We start from the raw sequence: 16,470 nt of genomic DNA on the forward strand, positions 1-16,470 counted from the left end.
TTACAGGTTATAGTGAAGACTTGATCTGTCACATCTCTCACTGATATGAAGATGGTTGATTGCTTTCAGTGGGATTCTTAGGTGGGCTTCCTTATTGTTTGTGGGGTATATTTTTTTCAGTTGCTCTTGCCCCAGTATTCCATTGTGTTTTTATATTCTTCGTTAGGCAGTTGGCTTACTTGATTTTCCTCCTTACTTTTCTTCCTTTTTCCCCCTTTCTTAAGGAGGTTCGTTTTCTTTCTGGTTTGGGATCTTATTTTCTCCTAAACTATTTCTTGTTCAGACGTATGTTTATTTCTAGACTCAGCTTTACCATCCTGTATTTTTATGTTGTTTTCCAGCCACTTGAGTCCTTTCCCCATTTTCTGTGTTTTGCTTTCACTCTTTTGCATAGCCTCAGTTCCATCATTTTCATTGAGGTTTTCCCCTCATTATCTGCCCAGGTCAGTCTTTCATCTCCTCTTGCTTTCTCTTTCCAGCCTTTGCTGACTGTCTTTCCATATTTTACTTCCTGTTATACACTGTAAATTTACCCCCGTCTCATTTCCATTTTCATCCATAGTTTTAGTTGGCTATATATTTCCTGTATTGCTTCTTTTTTTCTGCACCAGTCACTTGCTGTTCTTTCCTTGGTCACTTCTACCCTGGCAGTTTCCTTGCTGTCCTTCATTCATGTGGAGTGTTTTATTTTTTTTCCTCCCTTTTCTCACCTTGTTCTCAATGTTCTCTTTCAGTGTTCCCTCTAATGTCTTGTTTAGTTTATTTTGTCTCTGTTCCCAGATGGAAATTATAACATCACTAAATCTAAAGGAGTGAAGAGGGGTTTTTTTGATGCCTTTCAAACTTCTCTGTATTTCCTTTTATTCTCACGGCTGCTTTTGTTGTTTTTAAGGGAGGTCATCGAGAGGGGTAAGCTTGATAGCACCAAGGGCTGGATGCCTCGTGCTTGTTGGAAAGATGGGAATTGGATGGTAGGTTTCTTCCATGCAGTGAGGAAAATAGTCTGGGAGGAAAAAAGCCATAGAATTAGACATCATGAATTGTGGTCATAATGTTAATCACTGATGGACAAAGCCATCTCTTAACAGGCACAGTCTTGTGAGTGGCCATCAGGGGCACAACCACTTGAAGAGCTGATTGGTTCTTTGAGAAATTAGTCGTTCCACTTTGAACCAATGAGCTTGTGTGCACAGACCCATGGCCATTTAAGCATACAGGATGGGGTGGGGGATGGGAGTGGTGCTTTGCCTGTTGCACCTTTGCAAAAGTGTAATTGCAGTGTCTGAGGCTACCTGGTAAACTGAAAATAGCCAAAACATTCATGTGAAGAAATGAGTCAAGGACAGAAGAAGAGACATAACTGAGTGTCCAGAGTAAATGCAGTGAAGAGATGAAATGGTTGAAGTGAATCTTAGTTGCCATTAAGGGCCATAACTGAGAAGAGAAATATGTGATTAAAAATAGATTTTTTTCAACATTCTTATAAAATCTCATGAAGAGTATAATTTTCCTTAAAAGGGGTAATACACCATGGTTTTAAAAGCATATTTTTCCTCTGTGGGAGGCTTAGAGTTAAAACCCACGTAGATCTTGATATGCAGCCTAAATTTGGCATCAGGAAATGGGAAATTGCATCTTTAAGCAGAGTACAATCAAAAATGAATTACAATAAATCCTATATAATTGCATAGGTCATTCTCTTTAATGAGATTTTATTAACCTGACTGTCAAGCTTTTGAGTCAGGCAGATATTTTATCTTCTTCAACTGATAAAAGTGTCAGCTATAAACCACCATATAAATATTCATAAATCTACACATCTGTGGCAGCCTATCAGCATCATTCTTTTGGACATTAAAAGCATTCTAATTACTTTCTGTCTAGCAGAGCTGAAATGCTGCCTGTTATAGTATGTGCTTGGCAGGCATGATTGCTTTTGTTTGCCATCACAAATAGCAGCATCCTATTTTATATACCGATGGTCCAGAAAATATTCAGGGATTGACTGAGCAGGATGAATATTAGGAAGCACCATCTGGTTTTGATAGCACCGAGTATATTAACTCATCTGTTAATTTTTGACACATCATTGATTTATTTATTTAGAAAAATTGCATCCTGTTTTGCTGTGTTGATGTTTGCCATTATGAAAAAAAAATTGGATGGCATTTTTTTAAAAAGACATAGTTCATTGATTTAAGACAAGGGTGGTGCTTCCAAAGATGCTTTCGTTTTCTAACTTCTATTTTCTATGCCATGAAGTCGTCTCTTAAAAAGAAGTTAAATTAATGTTTTAAGGAAATCATCTATTTTGAACTAGTGAGAAATTCTTGGGTAGATATAATATATGAATACATGATAGTAGGTCACTAAAAAAATTTCTGCTTCTGCATTTTTAATATTAATATATTTCACCCTTCGCTGGGCTAAAATCAAAAGGTTACCACTAATCTTGACTACTGTGATCTCCTTCATAGAAACAGAATTCTCTTGGGGATCTGCTGTGATGGGCAAATTCCATTCAAGGCTTTACTTACAAAGAAGGGCGGTAAAGTAGGGAGACTGTGTTTGATTGCCTACTTCCCATCCCTCTTCTTACTCACTTATCAGATTTAGGATGGATTAAACAACTTAAATTCAGACGAATTTCTCGAAATGAATTTTTTAATTAAAAAAAAAATCATGGGTTCAGATTTTGGAATTGGACAAGGCACAATTTGCAGCATGATATTATCTCCCAATAGGCTGCACAATAAAGAAAAATAAATTAGAAGTGGGCATTTTGGAGGGCTTTGTGATTGTGATTTATTAACATTTTATGGCGTTTAATTTTAGGGAAGTTAGGGATAAAGTAGTCCTCCTGTAAACTGTTGATTTTCTCCTTCCCTGCCATCACTTGAGTGGAGCATTCTATGACTAAAAAAAAAAAAAAAAAAAAAAAGTTAAATTCATGATACATGTTCACAGTTTGCTCAATTGAGAATCATAGATCAGTAGCCATTCAATTGTGCTCGTATGAAAACAGAACTTTTGTCTATTTCTTAATGATAATGGGCATCACACAGTACTTGCATTTGTAATTATATTCTGTCTAGAAGGCTAAACTATTGCTGCATGCAATGTGTATTAGGTGGAAAGATTTGCTATTTTCCATCAAATGTAATGGTAGTATTTTTCATCACACTCTTCCATGTATCAATGTTAAAATAATATTCAAATAATTCAAGGTATTGAGAAGAGAAAAAATTCAACTTTAAGGGTGACAGTAGCCCTTTTTGTACATATCATTTCTGAAAGCAAATTCAGATTGAAGCATTTAAAAAACTGCAGGCAAGAACTACTTTATGATTGTAGCTATTCTCTCATATTCTGAGTGCACTTTAATAGATTATCTTCATAATGTAGTATATCACATAATGATTTTTTCTCAGCATGTTACAAGTTTATCCTTCAATTAAGAAAACAAATCACGCTTGTCCCTAAGTCAGATTTTTTTCCCTTAAAATCCATGCTCTAATGTGATTTATCAATATGATTAAAACTACTGAGTGTATTATAGGACACCGAACAAATACATTCAAGCAGTTCTTACCAGGCAATTCTGTGTTAGACTTTCATATTTTGTCCCTTTCATCAAGGTTATGTTGGACTATGCTGATTAAAATGCAAACAGTAAATGCAACTTCAGGTCTAGAATGGGATTATAGGATTAAAATGAATGAAAACTGCTGTTGTGCTGGAATTGAAAATTCCTAATCAATATCATCCTTTGATTTTACTAATAAAAGAACAGAAACCAGGAAGTAAAAAAAATGAGTGTAACATCTTAAACCTCTTACTTGTATAGTTCAGCTGTTGGCTTTCTTATTATTTGGTTTTGGCCATTGTAAATAAATGGCACCCAAATATTTTTGTGAGACACCAGATTAAGAGTACAGATGGTGCGTCACAGAGCATGTATCAGATAGTTACAAAGTATAAATCAAGCTAACAAATTGTGTAACAAAATACGTTCCGTCCACCGACCTTGACAAATACACCTTCATGGTAACCAGGTTTGGAATTTACAGCCAACCCATGTCTTTCTCTCCCTACTCCCAGCTTTATCTTCCACCAGGAGGGACCTCATATACACATATATGGAGGTCCCAGTTCACACTTCCAGGATCTGACACCATGATCACTGTCTTTGGATTGATGGCTAAAGAGAAGATGGCAGCATAGATCCTTAAAGCAGTTTGAGTGGGGAATTCCTGGATCTTGGGGTACTTGGCCATGGGGACAGGATTGGCTGGAGAAGGAGGGTCAGGTGGCGGTTCTGCTGCCAAGGTCTGAGGGTCTAGAATGGGAATTCCTAAGAATAAGAAAGTACTATCCTAAGAAGAAAATAGTCCTATGGACTCTCAACCAGCCTAGGGTGGACTTGCTACCCCTGCCCCAGTCAAGTAAATCTGATAATGCTATAAACTGAGATGCTCTATGTATGTACAAGAGTACCTGCTATGTGTTCAGTAACTATTTCTCAAGGCGTTGTGCTGGCCTCTCACACTCCAGTGCAGTTTATGATCCTCTGATCCTCTGCTGAGTAGAAGAGATCAGGCCTCTGTTCTGACTTGCAGTTTTTCAGCGGGATTCAGGATTTGGGAGATGTAAGGGATGCTTCCCATGTGCCAAACACTGTGCTATATGGGCTTTACATATATATTCTTTTTTTTTTTTTTTTTTTTTTTTCCTGAGATGGAGTCTCACTCTGTCTCCAGGCTGGAGTGCAGTGGCACCATCTCGGCTCACTGCAACCTCTGCCTCCTGGGTTCAAGTGATTCTCCTGCCTCAGCCTCCTGAGTAGCTGGGACTACAGGCGTGCGCCACCATGCCCAGCTAATTTCTGTATTTTTAGTAGAGACAGGGTTTCACCGTGTTGGCTAGGATGGTCTTCATCTCCCACCTTGTGATCCACCCACCTTGGCCTCCCAAAGTGCTGAGATTACAGGTGTGAGCCACCATACCCAGCTGCTTTACGTATATATTCTTACTAAAAAGTTGGAAAAGAGCACTTGGACCCCTCTCCTCTGATTATCTTAGTTATTTCATGAAAGAATAGCAAGAAAAAAGAACACAGTGGAATGTTGAGCACTGCATGGAGTTCTCCTGAAGTGTGGTTTCCTTGGTCTTACATCCTGGGTGTGTTCTAGGGGATTTCTTACTGAAGCTGTTCTAGCTCATTATTCCTATAGCAGCCCTTGAACATCTCACCATTTTTTATTCTGAAAGTTTTTTTTTCCTTCCGAAAAAAATACAGCTAGTGAACATTTTCAGGGAGAGCTAGTGCTAGTTGCATTTTTATCTTAAACAATGGTTATAGGCATCTAAAATCTCGAATGTTTTGTTTGTTGCCGTTATTCTGGGAAAGGGGAGAGGAAATAAGAGACATCCTCAGGCTTCTGTGTCAGCTCTGAAAAGTGCCCCTCTCTGTATTTATAATAGCCCATTCTAGGTGGCAATCAGGAAAGAAGTGAATCTACCTCGTGACATTTATATTTAGGGTAAATTTTCAAGACCGTTCGATGTCATTAAATTACATTTTCACAATTTGGGTTTTTCCCCCTTTGGTTTTTGCAGTGAGTTGATTGCTTTTGTTTGCTTTTTGCTTTCAATGGTTGACAATATGCTTTAGAATTCATGTACATGGGCTAAGAGGCACCCGTGCCTTGTGCCATTTTAGAATATTTGGCAGTCTACCAGAAGAGGTTCTAAGAAGTGATACTACTGATTTTCAAATGATCAGGTTAGCCTAAACATTGGCCTTGATGAGAAATCCAAGTTAGCAAATAAGTGAAAAGAAGGAATAGTGAACACAGATGTTAGAAGACACGTACAGTTTTGTGTTCATCCTGTGCCCATAGGCTCACTCTTTGCTTTACCTTAGATTTCTAGTGAGCTCTTCAGAAAGACTTATCTTTCTTTTCCAGTTTGCATCTGGGAGCTATGTACTCTCGGCAGGGATTGTATCAGCTGATTAATCGCAAGGGCATGAGGGCACTCCAGAAATAGAAGTAATGATTGCTTTAAGCCCTCCTATCAATGAGGAATTGAGTCTGCAGTGGCTGACTCGATTCGTTAGAGTAAGGATATTAATGAAACCAAAGGTGTGAGTTCAGACCTGTGCAGCCAGTTAATGCCACAGAGAGGAAAATCTCTATATGGTGCCCAAAGTCACAGTCCAGCCGTTTCCTAGAGCAAGAGACTGGGTGTGACTCATCTAGCATCCCGCAGTCGCAGAACAACAGGAAGCTATGCATTCTATTCATAGTGGATTTACTGTGTCGTCTTGGCTTATGACAGAGAGTAGAAATACATATTTTTAACATGTTTGAATGTTGAGCTCAAAATTGAGGACTTTATTTATATTTTGCTGTTGGCTGTTGGTCACTGATGTGTCTTTTCATTTGTTTCAGAGAGTCGAATGATCTTGGATGCCTTTGCCCAACAGTGCAGTCGAGTTCTTAGCCTCTTAAATTGTGGAGGAAAACTCCTGGACTCCAACCATTCTCAGTCCATGATTTCTTGCGTAAAGCAGGAAGGCTCAAGTTACAACGAAAGACAGGAGCACTGTCACATTGGGAAAGGGGTCCACAGTCAGACCTCAGACAATGTAGACATAGAGATGCAATATATGCAAAGGAAACAACAAACTTCTGCCTTTTTGAGGGTTTTCACTGATTCTCTACAAAATTACCTGCTCTCGGGGAGCTTTCCGACTCCAAACCCCTCGTCAGCCAGTGAATATGGCCACCTGGCCGATGTGGATCCTCTGTCAACCTCTCCTGTGCATACATTAGGTGGCTGGACTTCCCCAGCAACGTCCGAATCCCATGGCCACCCATCTTCATCTACACTGCCAGAAGAGGAGGAGGAGGAGGAAGAGGAAGGCTATTGTCCTCGATGCCAGGAGCTGGAGCAGGAGGTTATTTCACTGCAACAAGAAAATGAAGAGCTCAGAAGGAAATTAGAGAGCATCCCAGGTATCCTGCCATATTCCTTGCAAGACAATTGCAACCCTTCTTTCTTTCACTTGTCTCATCTGTCTGTCTGTATTTCTGTACTCATGTATGTGTATGTGTTATGTATGTGTGGGCTTTTTTTGTTTTTTGGCCAGTGATGTAGAAAAGTTGGAAAAAACAGACATGCTCATGGGCTTGTTAGCCCATCCAGTGCCAAACAGACATTGTAGGATGAGCCACTAGCCTATTTACTTCCAGCTACCGTGTTCTTGTGTATAGAACGCCATAGTCCTATTAAAAGGTGTCTCTATCAATATAAAAATAATTTCTAGATGTGCTGCTTTGACAATGAAATAGGTCAAGTGCTATAAGCCTATTTTCTTAAAAAGTGGTCCTGTTCCTTTAAAATGGGTTTTGAATTTTTAAAAACTTTGATCCTATGCATTTTGTTAGTCAGTGATAGAAATTAAAATGAAATACTTTGAGAGGCAGAACTCAAATAGCACTGAACAAATGAAATGGTTTTTTCTATTTCATTAACTTTCCCTGCCTTTTCTTTTAAGTTTCAACAAGCTTAATCTCTTTAGCATGTACACTGTCCTTTACCGTTATTAAGAAACTATGAAACCTGGCCGGGCGCGGTGGCTCAAGCCTGTAATCCTAGCACTTTGGGAGGCCGAGACGGGCGGATCACGAGGTCAGGAGATCGAGACCATCCTGGCTAACACGGTGAAACCCCGTCTCTACTAAAAATACAAGAAAATTAGCCGGGCGAGGTGGCAGGCGCCTGTAGTCCCAGCTACTCGGGAGGCTGAGGCAGGAGAATGGCGTGAACCCGGGGGGCGGAGCTTGCAGTGAGCCGAGATCGCGCCACTGCACTCCAGCCTGGGGCACAGAGCAAGACTCCGTCTCAAAAAAAAAAAAAAGAAACTATGAAACTAATAGGTCAAAGATAGACCGGTAATTCAGCTGGCCCCAAACTATTTGTGGCTGGCCTTGGCTAAATATGAGGCATTTCCTGCCTCTTAGAGACACTAGATTTTCAGAGTAGTAAAATCATCTTTCTGGCAAGACATTCTCTCTGGGTTGCAAAGTCTTTTTTATTTTTTATTTTTTGAGAGGGAGTCTCACTGTGTTACTGAGACTGGAGTACAGTGGCACCTTGTCGGCTCACTGCAACCTCCGTCTCCTGGGTTCAAACGATTTTCGTGCCTCAGTCTCCTGAGTAGCTGAGATTATAGGCGCCCACCACCACGCCTGGCTAGTTTATATATATACATATGTATTTTTTAGTACAGATGGGGTTTCACCATGTTGGCCAGGCTGGTCTTGAACTCCTGACCTCAGGTGATCCACCCACCTCGGCCTTCCAAAGTGCTGGGACTACAGGAGTGAGCCACTGCACCGGCCCTGATTTTACTTTTATCTTTGAATTCATTCCTGTATGTCTGTGGCTTACAGAAGACAAGATCATTAACAAGAACAATCTCTTCAAACCTTTTTAATTGTGCAGTTGTTGCTAAAAAGTGTTGAAGCTTGTGCCCACCAATCTACACATTTATTGGTTAATTGCATACATGTACTACTATTCTAATATATTGGGGTTCAAAATAAATCATACATAGAAAATTTTAAAATTTTAATGCTGATACATATGTATAAATGTAAGTTATATTCTTTTTTTTTTTTAATTGAGACGGAGTCTCGCTCTGTGGCACAGGCTGGAGTGCAGTGGTGCGATCTTGGTTCACTGCAGCCTCTGCTACCTGAGTTCGAGCGATTCTCCTGCCTCAGCCTCATGAGCAGCTAGGAATACAGGCACGCACCACCATGCCTGGCTACTTTTTTCTTTTTCTTTTTTTTTTTTTTTTGTATTTTTAGTAGAGGCAGGGTTTCGCCATGTTGGCTCGGCTGGTCTCGAACTCCTGACTTCAGGTGATCCGCCCGCCTTGGCCCCCCAAAGTGCTGGGACTACTGGCTCAAGCCACTGCACCTGGCCAATATAAGCTATATTCTTTTCTTGATACAGTATCTTTGTATCACTCAATTTGGCAGCTGATCTAGAAAGAAGGAAGTGTTAAAGAAAGCTACCCACTTGTTTATTAGTAGACAAAGGAAGCAAAAAGAAGGCTTATCATTTAAAATAATTCTCCAAATAGAGCTGAGGTTTGGTTCAGAACATTTTGGAATTAGATTAAGTGCAGTTGTCTTGTGGAGCTGGGGAAGTAAGAGGTGCAGCAAATCCATTTTCTCCTTTTGCATTGGAGCCCTGGAGTTAGATGCAGACGCGTAGTGTTTTCCCACGCCAGGCAGGCACCAACTACAAGAGGGACCCTGGGTAGAACCCAGAAGAATGTAACGGAACCAGATCACTCCTGGTTTCCCCAAGTCCGAGACATGGTTGCAGCTAGCACACTGTGGGATTTTACAAATCTCACAGCTACGTAACCCATGCTTAGTTCACTCTGGGTTTATCTCACGGGTATTTTTCTTGTCACCCCCACTGCCCCTCTTTAACTGGGGCAGAAAATCGTGTCCTAGAGGTCATCCAGCTACGGAGACTTTTGTCAGCCACTCAGAACCATAACCAAAGGAGCCTTCCTAGCTTTTGAAGTGCTTAGTGGCACTCCTTGATCTCATCTTGGGAAAGAGTTTCAGAGTGCAAGGACAGGTGGACACAAATGTCCCAAGTAGTATTGTCTAATTCCTGATCCTAAATATTTGGCAAGCTGTATGTCCTTGATGTGTCCTAAGCAAACTTGGGGTTCAGTCCCACTCTCACTTACCGAACCCATAGCAGGTCAGGTGCCTTGTGGTAGGGGTTCACTCAGTGTTGGCTTGCCACTAATCATTGTGTTTTGTACTTCCCAGAAAGATGGAAATGCTGCCATTTCTTGAGGCTTCTTGTTGATCAAACATTGAATTGACACTGGTTGAAATTAGGCTAATGATCAGTCCTATTACTGTAAACATTCAACCCTGTTGACAGCCCCCTCCCGGAACTTGAACCAGCAACCATTTCACATGGATAACTGTGTTTACGTTAAGTAATACATCCAACAATATGGATGAAAAGCCAGTTTATTAATTATGCATAGTAAAAATAGTATACAATGAAGAAAATATTAGTTTTTTTATGATTACTTATCACGTATTTATGACCTAGGGACCACTTAATATTGGAAAACAGGTTAAAGTGTCACTTGGAGATGAAAACTTGCTCAAAGGGAGAAGCCACTGCCCTCTTGCCCTTACCTCTCAATGCCCATTTTTACCTAAACAATAAACCAGCCTGTGAGTGACACCCAGGAATCCACTTTTTACTTGATTAGCTGTGCATTTTGGGTAGAGGGGTATCTGTTATCATTTGAAGAAAAGTGTGCTATGTGGTACACTGATTTTGCATAGAATAAAAATGTTTTGTCCTACTACAGTAACTCTCCTACATAATTTGGGATGGATTTTCCCTAAGCAGTGGTCTCAACAGGACCCCATCGTTCTAGAGGCCAATACATTTCTGTGGAAGGACCTGGGGCTTTCTTCTAGTAGAATCTACCTGAGTTGTGGGAATCACTTTTTTACAGCCAAGCAGGATGGATGAATACAAAGGAGAAGGCAACGCTCAGCAGGTAGCACAGAAAATAAGGTTGAAAAGGAGATAGGTCAGCTGCTGCAGGTCAGAGCCCAGGCAGTGTTCCTCGGTCATTTCTCTGCCTTTCCGGAGGAGTGCTGTTGAGGATTTTTTTTTTTTTTTCCTGAAATAAAGCCTTTATACCTGGGAGCAGTTCTTGAAATGAGAGTTAAAAATAAACAAGCCTATCAGTCTACAAGAAAAAATGATTTCACTTGGGCATCTCTCAAGGGAAAAGGTGAGAAACCATACCAAAACAAAGGAGTTGTGGGCAGGCACTATTTCTGGCACTACTCTGAGAGGGGCAGTGTTACGGTATTATTTGTAAAATATCCAACACAGTCTTTTGATGATCAGCTACATACAAGGCAGGGGCTTCTGGAAAATTCCCTCTAACTTTTCAGAGCCAGTTGCAGGTGTAGGGAATTCAAATTTTATCCCAATCAAATAACGTTAGCACATTTTCTTCTGTATTGGATCACCACACTAGAAGATTAGAAAGTGTTTAGAAGTAAAATTTTTTGAAAAGGAATTGAAATTATGTTAAAAGAAAAAAGCCACAAAAGCAGAAGACTTTTGAATCAGGAGCATGAAGGGATGAGGGGTTTTTAAAAGAAGGAAAATGGTGCATAGAACTTCTCATTGGAGAGAGTGTCAGTTTAGAGTAGTCACATTTGCTTAGGAAGCTTAGTCAGCACTTAAGGAGAACTCATAAAGGAGGACAAATATAAAATAACCATATTTCATCTAATCTGAGATGCCAGTGGATGTAAGCTACACCAATCTTTATGCTCCACTAAGAAAGAAGAAATCATAATTGTACATTTTAATAACCTTTGAACATAAAGTCCATGGATTTTAAATATGAAAAACTGTGGGTCTTAGAATCATAAAATGTGGTAATTTTTGCTAAGAAAAGTCCAAAGTAAAATAATTATAACACCTTAAGAATACCTTGAAATTTTCTGTGTGCCAAATATAGGAAGGATGTGTTTATTGTTGATATTTTAATTAAACTTTGTTTTGTAAAGTTAAAGTATACAAAGTGAAGTTATAGGATATATAGATAGTTAAAAGCTACAGTAGTGAAGCTGTATCTGTCATCTCACATAGTTACCCATTTTGCTGTTCTTGTAGTAAGAGCTGCTAAAATCTACTCAGTAGCCTTACTCTCAAGTACGGTACAAATCTGTCACCTGTGTACTCCTCATGTTGTGTTGGATCTCTAGACCTATTCATCCTACATATGTGCTACTTCGTAACATCTGAGCTATATCACCCCATTTCCACTCCAACTCCCCACCCCTTGTAGCTACTGTTTTGTTTTCTAGCTCTGTGTATTTGAATTTTTCTTTATTTTAGGTTCCACATGTAGGTGAGATCTTACAATATTTTTCTTTCTGGGTCTGGCTTAACATAATGCCCTCCAGACTCACCCATGTTGTGGCAGTGGCAAAATCTTGTTCTTTTTTAGGTCAGAGTAATATTCTATCCAATAATACACCACAGTTTCTTTATCCACTTGTCTGTTGACAGACACTTAGGTTGTTTCCATGTCTTGGCTATTGGGAATAATGCTGCAATGAACGTGGGAGTGCAGATGTCTTTACAAGATGTTGATTTCATTTCTTTTGGGCATATGTCCAGGAGAAGGTTTGCTGGGTCATATTTTTAATTTTCTAGGAAAATTCCAATACTGTTTTCCATGTCTATACCATTCCACATTCCCACCAATGGTGTACAAGGGTTCCCTTTCTCCCATACACTCACCAACACTTGTTATCTTTTGACCTTTTGCTAACAGCCATCCCAACTGGTGTCAGTTGGTGTCTCATAGTGGTTTAGATTTGTATTTCCCTGGTGATTAATGATGTTGAGTATATTTTTATATATGTGTTGATATTCTTTGGAGAAGTATCTATTCAAGTATTTTGCCCATTTTGTAATTGGGTTATTTGTTTTTCTACTGTGGAAGGGTATGAGTTCTTTATATATTTTAGATATTAATCCCATGGTTTGCAAAAATTTTTTCTCAGACCATAGATTGCTGTTTCATTTTGTTGATTGCTATGCAGAAACTTTTTAGTGTGATGCAGTTCCATTTTAAAAATTTTTGCTTTTGTGGCCTGAAAATTTTGTTGTTGTTCTATGTAGTAAGAGCTGCTAAAATCTACTCAATATCCTTAATCTCAAGTACAGTACAAATTTGTTACATTGGGTTATTTATTCTTGCTTTTGTGGCCTGAGCTTTTATGGTACCTAAAAAATTATTTCCAAGGCCAGTGTCCAGAGCACTCTCCCTGTGTTGTCTTCCAGGACTTTTATAGTTTCTGGTCTTGTATTTGGGTCTTTTCTCCATTTTGAGTTTATTTTTGTGTATACTATAAGGCAAGGATCTAATTTGATTCTTTTGCATGTAGAAATCCAGTTTTCCCACACCCTTAGTTGAAGAGCGTTGTTAATGTTTTTGTAGCACCCTCAACTTTCTAAAAAGTGCTTTTTTAAATTATCTCATTTTATCCTCATAACTCCATGGGGCCACAGCAAATATTAATATCATTCCTATTTTACAAAGAGGTTGGACAGTGAGCTCAGTTGGAAACCTAGGATTACAATCCAAGCCTCTGACTCCAGATCTAGTTTGTTACCCGCGCCACCCTCAAAACAGCTGATTCTCATTATTCACCATCGTTGTGTTCTATAAAGTCACTATGAGCACCACATTGAGAATATTAAAACATTCCTCCTAGGGGAAATACAGAGCTAGGTTCTTAAGAGCCTCTGTTCACAACAGTTTCATCAGCTGATCAGTATATAACTTTGTTTTATGTGTGTGTTTATTTAAAGAGATCTTATTTAATAATTATCGCTGGTTGAGTAACGGCACTATGGTTCATGCCTGAATGAGGTGTATCTAACATGCTTGTTTTCTCTGTAAGACGCATCACAGTCTTCTTGTGCTTAGGAGCAGTAGACAGCACTTCAGTGCTACAATTGGGGCCATTTGAAACAGTGAGATCACCAACAAAAGTCACAAAAATACAAAAACTGTAGCACTAAATAATAGACCATGGTGAGGACACTTGTTTACAGTGATGAGAGCTGAAACAAGAAGGCAGAACATTGCCTTGTTCCACTTCAGCTGGGAATGTGTGCATATCAGGTTTTCAGTACTCTGCACATGCCTGTGAGTCACTACAAAAGCACCACAAGGTCTGATTTGGGGGTTACAAATACATTTTGGCAAGTAAAGCACATTTGCACATACCGAATCCGTGAATCCTCATCAGGATCCACTGTACCAACTCTAGAGGCTACAAACTAGAGAACTAACCTTGGATTCTGCAGTTCTGATCATGTTAGTCCCCTGTTGTCATTCTCTAAGAAAGTTTTAAAGTGATCAGTCATGTCAGTTTTTGGATAACAGGAATTTTGCAAGAACAGAACACCCCAGAGTAGATGCAGTGTAGACGTGTGCTAGTATTCTCCGGTGCCCTCACCACCCTCCAAACGTGAATATACCCACAAGGGCCTGTGGGAGGGAAAATGCTCAGGTCGATTTCTGATCCTGAGAAACTCACAGATCATATGTAAAGTGGGGGCTCTGAGGTAGATGAAAAGAACTTAGTACATTCTGAGTATCAGAGCGAATGATAGGGACAGAGGAATAAAGAATTGAGTTATTTCCCTGAGAATTTGGTGAACGTCATCATGGCTGTGGGTTACAGCTATCAGTGACACTGAGGGAGACAGAGCAACAGGAGGTAAAGAGAATGGATTCGGAGTCAAAGCCGTGTTTGAATCTCCTCTCCTGCTACTTGGTATCTGTGATTGTTTTGAAAAATTGCTTTAATCGTGCCAAACCTCAGTTTCCCTTTCTATAAAGTGAGGTTAATAATACTGTAGGGATGTTGAAAGTACCAAATGCAGTGAAGTCATGGTTGGGTGCCTACTAGTCTTCAGTAAGCACTCAATAAATGGAAACTTTAAGAAAAAGAGGAAATTATTTTGTGCTTAGTGTTCCAGAAATCATATGTTGTTTTCCTTATGATAAGTGGTATTCTTACCTTACAAAGGTGTCACCATTCAATTAGTTGGCCAGGTGGGGAACCTCAGATCCATCCAGAGCTCATCTCTCCTTCTGACTCCCAGTCAGCCTCCACTCTTCTGGGTCCCACCTCTTACCCACCCATCAGTGGGACCTCTCCTTTCTCTCCACTAGTGTCAACCAGGCTCATCTCATAAGTGGAGCTGTTGCAAGAGTCACTAAGCTCCCCTCCCAGACTCCAGTCCCTCCCACACCAGACTCTGGTCTCTCCCCAAAACAGCCCCAGGTCACCCACTGCCAAAGAGCCTCTAAGGGCTTCAAATAGTCTATGGAGTAAATTCTAGCATCCTCAGTGTGACACACAAGGTTCTTCAATTCCTGGATCTTTTCCTGTCTGTCTTTGGAGACTCAGCCTTCAATGCCCACCAGACACCAAGTGTTCCAACCCCATTGGACAGTTTGTGAATCCCTGAGCAGCCAAAAACTTCCATACTTCAGGCCTTCCTTTACTCCTGCTATTCCTTTCAACCTAAGAACATACTCCTTTTCTCTCCACTTGAGAAACTCCTATCCATCCTTTAGTACCCAGGTCAGGTGACACTGTAACAAATACTTCCCACCGTTCCCAAGCAAAATTCATCACTTTTCATAGCACGTCATGCAGATTCTGTTATCGTTACCATAGGAAGTGGTTACTCTGTATGTGTCTGTGTCTCCTGATGTCCTGATATGAAGAGAGACAGGCCATGGAGGTCCTTGAGGACAGAGGCTCAAAGTCATCTTTGTGTCTCCTTTTTCTTAGCCCACTGTTAGGCATGTTGTAACATCTACATGTTAATTGAATTGAATTAATGGAATGAGGATACTGACATGAACAGAAATATAACTGCACATCTGTAGGCTGACTAATTCAGCTCATTGTTTATTTCTAGATATTTACAATTCAGGAGCTTATACTTTACAGAGATGATGTGAATAGGGCACGTAAAGACGATGAAACACACAGATGGCCATGGTTGTCAGAGGACAGTAAATAATTCAATTGCCCTATAAAAGTGTGTGTGGAATATTTTGAGATGTTTTAAGTCCTTGAAAACAACTGGATAGCAAGATAGATTAAATATTGCTTGAAGGGTGAAGAGAGAAACTCTGATCAAGATTTTAATGCAATGAAAATTAGGAACTAGAGACCCAAGCACCCTTAAGATGGGCAAAACCAGAATCTGAGCGGTTTTCCCCAAGGAAAACTATTCAGGAAGACCATTTCACTAGTCTCTTTTACCAGCTGCTCATACAAGACAGCACAGTCAACAGAGTCAATTAAGTGGCCTCAATGAAGAATTCACTAGACTCCCAATCTTAAAATGACAGTAGCTTACATTAGGCACTATTTATTGGGTGCCTTTTGCTTTACATGTATTATTTTAATTAATCCTCACAATAACTGTATACAGTAGGTCGTTATCCCAGTTTTACAGGTGAGATCATAGAGGCCGGGAGAGGTTAAGTAACCTGCCCAGAATCACATGGTTAATAAGTGTAAGAGTCAGTACACTGAAAAATAATAGTATCCAAGAGTTACTTTAGGACCAATATCCAAGGCTTTTTGTCAGTTAATTGGTGTCTACTAGTGTTATCGTAGAATGTCTTAAAGACCCTATGTGTGTGACTTTAACATCCCTGGGCGCTTTCCTTTTCTTGAGCGGAACACCATCTAGATATCCTACATACCCAGTGGAACATTTGTAACCCATTCCTCTCCATTTTTACTTTGCTTAGACAAAATTGTC

At 39.9% G+C, this 16,470-nt stretch overlaps 1 protein-coding gene across 2 annotated transcripts in view; it reads left to right on the forward strand.

Annotated features, from left to right (window-relative positions):
- The window catches only part of LOC105487704 (BEN domain containing 4), a 47,320-nt gene that overhangs the window by 1,704 nt on the left and 29,146 nt on the right, over positions 1 to 16,470 (forward strand). For both annotated transcript variants that reach the window (XM_011751249.3, XM_011751250.3), the window contains exon 2: positions 6,456 to 7,022. In XM_011751249.3, coding sequence (XP_011749551.2) covers positions 6,456 to 7,022 — 567 coding nt within the window. The remainder of the gene's footprint in view (positions 1 to 6,455; positions 7,023 to 16,470) is intronic.

This window comes from Macaca nemestrina, chromosome 3 (genome assembly GCF_043159975.1).
Source record: "Macaca nemestrina isolate mMacNem1 chromosome 3, mMacNem.hap1, whole genome shotgun sequence".
In the NCBI taxonomy this organism is placed as follows: Eukaryota; Metazoa; Chordata; class Mammalia; order Primates; family Cercopithecidae; genus Macaca; species Macaca nemestrina.